At 38.0% G+C, this 11098-nt stretch overlaps 1 protein-coding gene across 1 annotated transcript; it reads right to left on the bottom strand.

Annotated features, from left to right (window-relative positions):
• Positions 1 to 6136: 6136 nt before the first annotated feature.
• LOC115977534 (ATP phosphoribosyltransferase 2, chloroplastic-like) lies at positions 6137 to 10467 on the bottom strand. Its single transcript, XM_031099429.1, has 11 exons — positions 10123 to 10467; positions 9945 to 10004; positions 9468 to 9581; positions 8534 to 8599; positions 8334 to 8441; positions 8156 to 8239; positions 7804 to 7905; positions 7549 to 7662; positions 7392 to 7472; positions 7003 to 7122; positions 6137 to 6325 (listed from the first exon to the last, which is right to left on the bottom strand). The coding sequence occupies exons 1-11, from the start codon at positions 10333 to 10335 to the stop codon at positions 6230 to 6232; spliced, it is 1158 nt and encodes a 385-aa protein (XP_030955289.1). The 5' UTR covers positions 10336 to 10467; the 3' UTR covers positions 6137 to 6229.
• Between the last annotated feature and the right edge of the window lie 631 nt (positions 10468 to 11098).

Genomic DNA, 11098 nt, shown 5'->3' with positions numbered 1-11098 from the left:
CGTTCATGGGTCGTTAAAAAATCGAGCCCTACAATTGGCGCCGTCTGTGGGGAGGGTTTGTGTCTTGGCATAGGCGATAGTTCGAAACAGTTCCCTTGGCATTTCTACCAGCCGGTTATGGTGTTCTAAGCGTAAAGTCCCATTAGGGGCTATGGTTCTTGAATAGGGGCTACGCTTTATATCGTCAGCCGCGCAGATGGTTCTAGGGGCTCGGCCGAGGAGCTAAGTTCCCTAAAGCCAAGGCTCCGAAACCAACTACTTAGACAAAAAACCACAAGTTTTGGACAGAACCAAGGCCTTGTATGGTCCTCGGATTCAAGCCTCTGAGGAAACCAACTACTTAGACAAAAAACTACAAGTTTTGGACAGAACCAAGGCCTTGTATGGTCCTCGGACTCAAGCCTCTGGGGAAACCAACTACTTAGACAAAAAATACAAGTTTTGGACAGAATCAAGGCCTTGTATGGTCCTCGGACTCAAGCCTCTGGGGAAACCAACTACTTAGACAAAAAACTACAAGTTTTGGACAGAACTAAGGTTTTGTATGGTCCTCGGACTCAAGCCTCTGGGGAAACCAACTACTTAGACAAAAAACTACAAGTTTTGTACAGAACCAAGGCCTTGTATGGTCCTCGGACTCAAGCCTTTGGGGAAACCAACTACTTAGACAAAAAACTACAAGTTTTGGACAGAACCAAGGCCTTGTATGGTCCTCGGACTCAAGCCTCTGGGGAAACCAACTACTTAGACGAAAAAGTACAAGTTTTGGAAACTAACTACTTAGAAGAAAATTGCAGGGTTTAGACACAGCCTTGACGTTATATGGCCCAAGAGTCTACCCCAGATGAGAGCTATCCATTGATAGTTGGGTTAATTCCTAGACCGACCGAAATCCGCAGCCTACCCTCGGATCCTCGATACCAAGGGAATTGGCGCAACTGTTATAGGGCCAGGTATTATAAAAACACGTCCAAAGCCTTTCACTGCTCGGCAGTCCCCCCGAAGGGTATATGTAGTATTTATCGGTCTCGGACGATCGCCACGCCTGCGTTACGGGGCATTAAGCTGTTAATTCGGTTAGTTTTCTGAGTTTAACTTACTGGGAATTATCGTTATTAAACTTGATAATGCCGATAAATTCAAATGGGTAAGGTTCTGTTTCAAAATTTCCTGCTCTAAACATCACTAAAGGAGGATACATACATAGCACACCCGTTCACAAAGTAATTGCTGCCGAGAGGAAAAGTATTCAGAAATAAATAAATTCATCTTTTATTAAGATAAAGAAATAGTATAGCGTACAGTGAAAAGCTGGAACAAGCTTATACTAAAGCTAACTACATAAGTGAAAAGAAAAGACACAAGAGAATGAAGAGAAAGCTGAAGAAGAAGTACAGAGGAGAGGTTGGCTGCTATTCCAAGATGTTGTTTAAGGAAACCATTCCTCAACACTTTTACATGCCTATAACTCAGGCAGCCAAAGAGCCCAACTTGGGGCCTGCACCGTTGAAGAAAAGGTGCAGGGAACCTGACCTCAGGCTAGCACCGCTTGAAGAAAAGGTGCAGGGAGCCAGAAGTGGAGGAGCCTCCGTAGAATCACGCCTGCGATAGAGCAGACGGCGCTGATGGCGGAAAACTTTACTTCTGACGCGTCAAGAATCTGACGCGACCAGTACCTGCTTCGGATTTTGGCTAAAAGAGGTAGAGATACCATTCTCATCCTACCAAGATGGAAGATCATCTTGAGTCTGTGTCTACCTTGCCCAGACCACATCACCTTGAGCCTCGAAGGGACCCGGTGCCTCTGTGGCGGGTGTAGCTCCTTCACCCCTACACGTGCCTTAGGCATATTGCACTAAGGGTGGGAAGCATTAAATATGGAGACTGTGATTATGACTGAAGGATTACGGTTTTGAAGAAAATTGAAGGGTTTGTATGTAAGAGGAGTAACCTCTTGTCCTACTTATTTAAAGGGAAAGGAGGAGATATTTAATTTACGCAGAGTTCCAAGGAACGCTACGGACAAGAAGGACTTGGCTCGGTCTCCAACGCAATCTGCAACCATATAATTAAAAGATCCTCGTGAAGGCGCGTCTCGAGCACTGCAGCATCAAAGAATGCCGTGTGATTAAAATTTAAAGGGACACCTCTCATAATCCGGCGCATCTTCTATGCAAATGGAAAGGCACAGACATCAATGAAGTACAGAATCCGAGCAAATCATGATGTGAGCCCAATATAACCAAAACCTTCTTCCCCAACTAAAGTCGGGCAGCAAGATTTTGAGGGGCTATTGTGGAGCCTGATAATTTGCGGCCCAAGCTCACTTCTCGTTTGGGCCCAAGGCCCAAGCCGAGGAGAGCTGTCTTCCGAGGACGCCTAATGAAAGCCCAAGAAGGGCACGAGGACATGGCTGAGGACAAATCTTACGCTAGGCACCTCCCAAAACACTCGGAAAAAGAGACCAACTCGGTACAGAGGAAGGGCAAGGGAAAAAGCCGCCAACACAATAATACGGAATTCTGCATCTGACAAGCCCATACTCAAAACCATGCCCTTGTGCTTTTTCAGCAACCCCCAACCACTCTAGGTATGAGATGATTAGACAGGCCTGCACCCAAAAAAAAGTAATATTAACACGTGGACACAAAAAGGGGAATGGAACACTGGTATAAAAGGAGAAGAAAACAAAGATAAAAAAGGGAGGCCGGTGAAGCTTAAGTCTGGCAACCCTTGCTAATGGAGGGTTTAGCTAGTCAAGCCAAGCCCACCCATGCAGTAATATCCGTAGGAACTATGACTGAACTGCTCACCTGTGCCCAAGGTCATACCTTTAAAGCCCACTCTCTACAAATCATATTGTTGGGGCCTTTTATATGCGAGCCCAACGTCGTTCATGGGTCGTTAAAAAATCGAGCCCTACACTTACATTAAGGGCACATTATAGCGAACCAAATGCCCTCTTAGGAATTTCAAATAAGATGATTTAGATAAATAATTTACACTACTTAAAAAAAAAAAAAATTAATAACACATGAGGAATGTCATGGGACGAAAAATGACAATGTCAACATCACGTGAGATAAAGTGTTCATACATAGATATGATAAAATTATAACTATGGGGCCAAAGAATTTGACAACCCCGACCCACTTTATACTGGGCCCAAGACTCGCGCCAAGGAGGGAGAAATGGTTGAGGACGAACAAAGAAAGCCCAAATGGCCTAGAAATGTTGCCGAGGACAATCCTGCTCTCAGCATCCGAAATCCTAAGAGGAGAGAATAGCACACCGGCAAAAGCAGCCTCCCAGAGCGCCCCCAGGATAAGGACAAGTACAGTAGGATACCCATGAGCATATGGTGCAGGAGCAATCCAAAGAGAAACTGTCACCTCCGCATTGAATGCACCCAACTAACGTTCTGGCCGCATTAATGAGTAAATGACCCCTGAATAGTGCGACCTTGGTTGCCGTAACTCACAGAAGGTTTGGGAAGGTGGCTGATGGGACGAGCACTTGAGTAATGACCTGCATGATCAACAGGTGGAGGGCCAAGATTGACTGAAGAGAAGTATATAATGTGAGAGACCCTCCAAGAATAGAGGATCGCTGAAAAAGAGCAGGAGGAGAGAAAAAGGAGGAAGTTGTGGCAGTCTGCATGATTTTGAAAACTTCTGTAACCTAGTACTGAAAGAAGAAGAAGAAGAAGAAGAAGAAGAAGAAGAATACTAAGTTCCTCGGATGAAATGCCCAAGGACAAAATTTCATACTTTAACCCATTTCCTTGTTACTTAGCCCACACATAACCGTGTCTAGTGATTGTGGTTCGGACTAAGACCTAGTGCTTAAACCCATTCTCTAAAAATTTATTGTATTGGGCTAGTTGGGCTTGAGACTTTTCGTCCAATAAAAGGAGCGCTCGAACTCAGTCCCTACAATAACTTATAACGTTCACTCCATAATAATTGTTCTTTATCATTAGGCTAATATATTAATTGATTTTCTATGTAGATGATGCTTGAATCCCAAATCTCCATTCGACGATTATAAACTTTACAAACTAAGCTGACTAGAATGCATGACAAAAGTCTAAAAAAATGGGTCAATTTTATTATTTTAAATACCATGAAGGTTTTAACGTGTTAATTTTGTAGCATAAGAGGTGCATTTGATAATAACTCATACCACAAGGGTCTCTTTAATTATTATTTTTAAATAAATAAGATAGTAATAATGGTATTTGAAATTATTGATGATGTGCAAGAGATCGTTCCGAGGATTAAAAATACAAATAAAAGAAAAAAGATTTACCACAAACCTAAGTACTAATATTCATGAAGCTAACTGTTCTACGATTATTATAAAAATTTAAAAATAACAATAAAAGAAAAGAAAAAATATAAGGCAAATTACGACTTACCCGCTTGTGATTTCGCTAAAATTTAAGTTGTATATTTGTGGTTTCAAATTTAACATTTTAAACATCTGAGATTTGACCAAAATCTAAGTTGCCTACTTGTAGTTTGAAATCTCATGATACAAGTATTCCGCTGGATTCTTTTTTAAATTATTTAATCTTGTATTTATTTATTTATTTTTTTTTTTTTTTGTGTTTTTAGAGGGGAGAGAGATAAAAGTAGAGCAAAATTACATGTTTAGCCCTGTTTTTAACAAAAGTGAGTTATAAAAATTTAACTGAGCTAATTTCAAGTGAGAAAATTGTCAAATTTCGACCCATTTGTAGGCAACTTAAATTTCAGCCAAATCACATGTGAGTAAGTTATAATTTGCTCAGAAAGAAAATAGCAAAGTATTCAAATCAAAGTCTAAGAGCACTAATGATCCGTTTAGATTGAGAGGGAGGTAGGGGAAGTAGAATAGAATATAATAGAGTAAAATTGACCAAAAATTAACCTATTTTCAGCTAACTCTACTCTACATCCCTCCACCTCCTCCTATCCCTCAATCCAAACATGCCATAAATTTTTTACTAACATTGGTACAAAGATGATACTTGTAAAATAAATAAATAAATAAATATAGCAAGAGCTCCTATTATTATATCAACCACGTTCACACAAATTTATCCTTGATAAGAGACCTACACCGATCCAACATGTGTGAGTGAGAATAATTCCGATGAAACAGCAATCCATCATGTCCACAAGTGAGCTAGAGCAACCAAATAAACTACATCGTGTACGATCAAGTCTTTATCAAAAACTATTCAACATTGATTCAAACTACATAACTGCAATAACTTGCTCAACACATTTACTACAATCTGAGGCAGCCCAACAAATTTGAAAGTCTAAGGCGATATAAATAAATGGGGCTTTTTTGTTATCACTTAAATAATATTTAACTAGTATTTAATATCATAATTTTTTTATAACAAAAATCTATTCCTTTCATTTTGTTATATGCTTTTTTTGGGGGGGGGGGGGATGCTAAAACTATAACAAATTTTACTATAAAACTTTCAAATAATGTAGAAATAAATGTGATTAATGATACCTCAAGAAGATAATAAACAAGCATTTGAATGAATAATGTTAGGGATATTATAAATTTTATAACATGAAACTTACAAAGATGTATCACTAATCACAAAAAATAATTCAAAAATGCATTTAATAGGTTATTGATGTCCTCATATCATATTAATTGTCACATTAATTAGTAAAGTTTTCAAGTAAAATTAATAATATTTCTAACATTTTCCTACCAAAATTATATCTTGTGATTAGTGAAACATATATTTGTAAGGGAAAGTGTTTTTTTTTTTTTTTTTTTTTGATAGGTAATCAGAAAACTTTATTTGTAAGGGAAAATGCTAAATATAAAAATTCTTTTATGAAAACTTTTACAAACCGATGATGTGGTAAATGATTATAGATAAATAAAAAAATGATGTTATCAATGAGTCTAGATGAGAACGAGTAAGAAGTTGGCTATAACAACAATTTGTAAAAATATTGTAAAATAATTTGTAACTATAGCATTACTCTATTTGTAAGACCCATATATTTAAAGTTGTAATATCTTTAACATTACTTAATTCTTTGGGACTTCTTAAAAGTAGAAGAAAAATATAAAACTAATTTCTTTTCTTATATCTCCAATTTTTTTAAAAAAATATTTTGATTTTTCCCTCAAAATTTGGTGCCTTCATCTAGTAGGCGGCCCTAGGCGGTGGCCTAGGCCGAGGGCCGGCCCTGACAATGGACTAAAGTCCTAGTTTTCTGAGAAGCTCGCGCCATCTTGGAGTCTCTTCATCAAAAATGTAGGTCAAAGGAGAAACAAGAACTCCACTGCCTCCAACCTGCATCAGTCAATATCCAAAAAATTAAGTTTGCAGGTGGATTTTTGGAAGGGGAAACTCAATTCAATGTGGAACCAGATACAAAAATCCCTAGCGAGATGAGAGATGCCAGAAAATAGTGTCCTTGTTTTTTAATATATAGTTCAATACAAAAGATGGGCACAGAGATTTCTTATGAGTTCAGAATCTACATATTTAGACTCAAAACCCAGTAACTGGTGCTACATAAACTGGACAAACCTGCATGTCATACCAGGTCAAGTTGAACCAACCTTTTTAAAAACAAGCTGGTTTCAATTGTAAAGGTGACATTTGTTTCTTACGAAATACCTAGCTTGTCCATACATTAAAAGATCTTATCGATCCTAGGGGGGAGAGGTGAACCTTTCAAAAGCTAGTTAATTCTGTAAAATTAGCCATCAGAGAAAAGAGCAGATACCTCACAGAGCTACTCTAGCATCATCTTTTTATCCAAAAGGCTAAACACTAGTCTAATAGGAAAATATCAATCCATGCCACAAAATGACACTCAAAGCTGAGCCAAAGAACTAACATTTTCAACGTGACATCGTAAAGAGAGATGGGAAAACCAGCATGCGTAACATTACAAATAATTAATATTATATATAGATAATAAAATGGACTTATAAAAAAATATAGATAATAAAATGGCTCACCGCTCTCAGTTGTTGTACAGACTTATACAGTGCCTTTTTGGGTACACATACGACTATGGCAAAGTAATCTGGGGCTACCTTCCCATCACGTTTACAAAATACTGAACTTACAGTAGGTCCCTGCACAAATATAAAGGGTTTAGAAGCGCTGCTGTAATTCAGGAATGATTGAGGGCTTTGCTTCTTACTTTCTTTAGGAAAATTTAGACCTTAGGTTTTTATTTTTTATTTTAAATTTGTGTTCTTAGATTTCTTTGTGCCTCTCATTATACTTCCAGTGTACTAGGGCTAGAGCCTTTCCATTTTAAATTTTTTTATTACTTATAAAAAAAGATTGTGGGAAACTTAGTTGGGAGAAGAAAAGTGATTGAGTTCATTCCAAGGCACACCTGCAGTCCAGATAATGATGGCTGACCCAGTATTCTCTCAGCCACTTCCTCCGCACTACTTCCCCTCATGTTTGCAGTAACCTGCCAGTTAAAGTGTGTGAGCAACATAAAACTAAATTTAAATAAAATGCAGCCCCAGCAGAAGAACATGACATACCGTGAACTGACCAACAGCCCTCAAATGTGCCTCCAATCTTTCAAGAATCTCTTTTGTTATGTCCAATGCACCTTTCCTCTGGATCAATGCTCTCCGGCTTGCAACAAGAACAGCCTGAAGAATGTTGCAAGACAAGATGTGATAAAGACAACATGCAAAATTAACCGTCACAAAAGCAGTTGCTTGAAGTCCCTCTTTTAATAGCATTCAAGAAACTACAAAATCTGATGCTTGGCAAGGTCCAAGATAGCTAACCTGGCTTTCCAACACAATTCCCCCTTCAATTTCTTTCAAGCTGTTTTCTTTCAGTGTTGTTCCACTACTCACAAGGTCCAAAATTGCATCAGCTATGCCCATCTGAATTTACAGAAAAGACAAGTAGTCTATATAAAATTCATGTGGAGATAGCATGTCTTTATTAAGCAGTCAGCTACACTTGATAACATAACACCATTATCCAATACAAAATTTCCATTTTAACTATGACAAGGGACTAGATCAACTATCTCAATGCACATCAACAATTTAGTTTCAAATTGAGCAAAAAGAGAATAACAAAAAGAAAGAAAGAAATCTGCAAACCATAGAGAAAGAATGCATTTCTCACCACAGGAGCTGCCTCCAGTGCTCCATCAGCAGTTGAAAAAGTCACATACTTTAGTCCATTTTCTTTCATAAATTTAGGACCTAGCTGTGCAGAAGGATAGGGCCAAAACAGAAAATGTTACAAAAATTATAAACAACTGAACTTTTCAAAATATAATAAAATGAAACACAGATCATACGTAGGTGAATCCAGTAGCGACTCGCAGAGGCTTTTCAGCCGTCCATTGAGACATTTGTGCAAGTTCTTCCAGAGAATTTATGTTCTCAAAAATTCCATATTTGGGAATCTGAAAGGACAAAGGATATACCAAGATTATTAACAGTAAAATTTATGAGAGAAGCAGTAAGTTTCAGTTGGCTATCTGCAAGAACAACTTACAGCCAGGGATAAACGGCAGTTCCCATAGTCAAGCGCATCATGAACAAGGACAAGCTCCTCATTCCCCTGAGGGCAGGAAGAAAAATGATGAACTTTAAATGGTAATGCACTTCCTTGTAGCAATCCTTGATAAGAAAACAAGGACTTTTTTTTTTTTTTTTTAATAATCAATAGAATTTCATTTAAAAAAAGAAAAAAAAAAGGAGCAAAATAAAGCACTATCCTAGTACACAGGGTGTATACAAGAAACAAGGAAATTTTGCCAGTTAAATTTCATAACGAGTCCATGATCTGCCACTAATTGCAACTCTTCACTTTGATAAAAGTATCAGACCCTTTACTAACAATCCACCTCTATGAGTACAGCAGAGCATCTACCAATCTATGAGTACCGCAGAGCATCTACCAGCCAATTACAGGATGCAATTGCATTTATATGTCTGTAACCCCCAATATGAAGGGTCTCGGAAGCACTCTGCCTACTTTCCAAGGTGTAAACTACGTGCACAAGTTTCTATTGAGGTAATGACAAAGGGAGGAATGCTTAACATAACTGGAGTGTTCATTGGATGCATGTGTGTGTGTTTAAGAGATTAAATTCTTCCCTGAAAAAAATCTTACAATTTTGCTCTGGGTTCTAACCCATGCTTGAGTATCTAACCCCCCCACCCCCTTTTTTTTATGAATGAGCAAATTTTCATTTCAAGGAAATACATTAGATCAGTACAAAAGCACTACAGAAGCACAGCTGGAACAGCTAGAAACACAGAAAAAACACAGTTACACATAGCAGAGAACAAAAGAAAGTGACAAAGCATGCTTGAGTACCTAACCTTATGGCCATTTTGAATTACTCCGGTTAGTAACATTGAGTACTCAACTTAATAGGCATTCTAAATAATGAACCAGAAACAGTTCATAACTTAATGCTTACCTGGCCATATTCACTGACTGTATCTAAACCCACAATACCAAGGTCTAGATCACCTGATGCCAGTTTCCGGACGATGTCTTTTGGCCGCTGAAGCCAAACTTCCAAATTGGCAAGCTGCAAAACACATGGGTATTAAAAAATTTGGCTACATAATGTATTTAGGATTAACAATTTATATTATTGGTCAGTCACACAAGCATCCAATGGGCTTGAACCCAGGAATTATAGGCGACAATTTTTAAAAAAAGCTTCCTATACATGTTTTTTCCATTGTTTGCTTTTCAAGCAACTCATACAAATTAATTCAAGCAATATTACTTATTACTGCATTGGGCAGCATTATATTCTGAGCAAACATCATACATAATTCTCACAAATACTGTTAAATATTAGCTACGATATATTCCATGTTGAATAAATCATGGCAAATATTTAACAAATACAATTCACGAAAAAGATCGAAATTCCTTCACATACCTCAGGAATTTGCGCAACATATTGTCGCGGATTCGCTTGCTTCACCGACAATTGACAATCCTTTTCACACAAAAAAAAAAAAAAAAACAACAACAACAACAAAAGTTATAAGAAATTCAATGCAATGCAATTTTCTCGGGAACCAAACAGAGAGGAAAAGAAAAAAGGCAATGCGTACTTTGAGAAGATCTAAAGTATCAGAGGTCATGCGGCCTTTGCTAGGTAGGCCGATGCGGATGTCGGTTCGCTCGGGGACCCGAGCGTCGAGCACCGGTCCGTTCGCCACCGCCACGTGAGACGGCTGCGACGGAGCGCAGCACACCAAAACGGTGCGTTTGAAGGGGAATGAAGGCGTTGTTGAGCCTGAGAGAAACGGCTGGAGCATCGACATGGACTGAGCTCGAGCTGTGAGTGTGTGTGTGAGAGAGAGTGTTTGAAAGAGAGAGAGAGAGGTGATCCGCCGCTTTGGAGTAAAAGGCACGGAAAAAATAAATGAGATGGGAATTTTTTGAAAGTAGGTTTGGCTTTTCTTCCGCACTTTATATATTTTTGAAACTAAGGTTTGACTTGATTTTTTATATGTAAACTAGGTTTGGTTTACCTTCAATACTTTATATATATATTTTTTTATTTTTTATTTTAAGAGTTATTTTAGAGGACCTCATGTTTTGTTAGTGGCTATTATAATCACCCAAATCTTGACCATTAAATCTAATGGTTTTTAATCTTGACCGTTTATTTAATTTAAGTGGATATCAGTTACCAGGAAGGCTAGTTAACATATATAAATGGTCTTGGTTTTTATTTTAAATGCTTGTTAATTGCATATTACTACTTCCCCCTTCTATTTTGCGGGAAAAGGATTAAGGAATTCTTGTATATAAACTAATAAGCAACATAATGAGAAGCATCCAGAAAATTAACCAAATTGTTCTTATCGCTTTCTCTCTCAATTCAGGATGTTGGTTACCCTTGAAGTAACTATTTCTTCTTCTTTGCTTCTAAAATTCTGATTCACCAAGAGCTTAACTTAACAACTCTTCTCAATTAAGTATATGGACAGGAGTTGATGTTCGTGTGCTACAGGTCTTTATTCCTTGGGTCCGACTTGTGTCCAGTGAAAGTTTTCACTGGACACGTTGGATTTTGGACAC

The sequence above is a fragment of the Quercus lobata genome, chromosome 2 (assembly GCF_001633185.2).
Source record: "Quercus lobata isolate SW786 chromosome 2, ValleyOak3.0 Primary Assembly, whole genome shotgun sequence".
NCBI classification, from domain to species: Eukaryota; Viridiplantae; Streptophyta; class Magnoliopsida; order Fagales; family Fagaceae; genus Quercus; species Quercus lobata.
This window is presented reverse-complemented; position numbering and strand designations above follow the sequence as displayed.

Coding starts and splice junctions, on each gene's coding strand:
- LOC115977534 (XM_031099429.1), bottom strand. CDS start 10,335: ATGTCGATGCTCCAGCCGTTTCTCTCAGGCTCAACAACGCCTTCATTC. Junction 8,240..8,333: donor TCGCTACTGGATTCACCTAC/GTATGATCTGTG, acceptor CCTTCTGCACAG/CTAGGTCCTAAATTTATGAA. Junction 7,906..8,155: donor CACTGGAGGCAGCTCCTGTG/GTGAGAAATGCA, acceptor CTGTAAATTCAG/ATGGGCATAGCTGATGCAAT.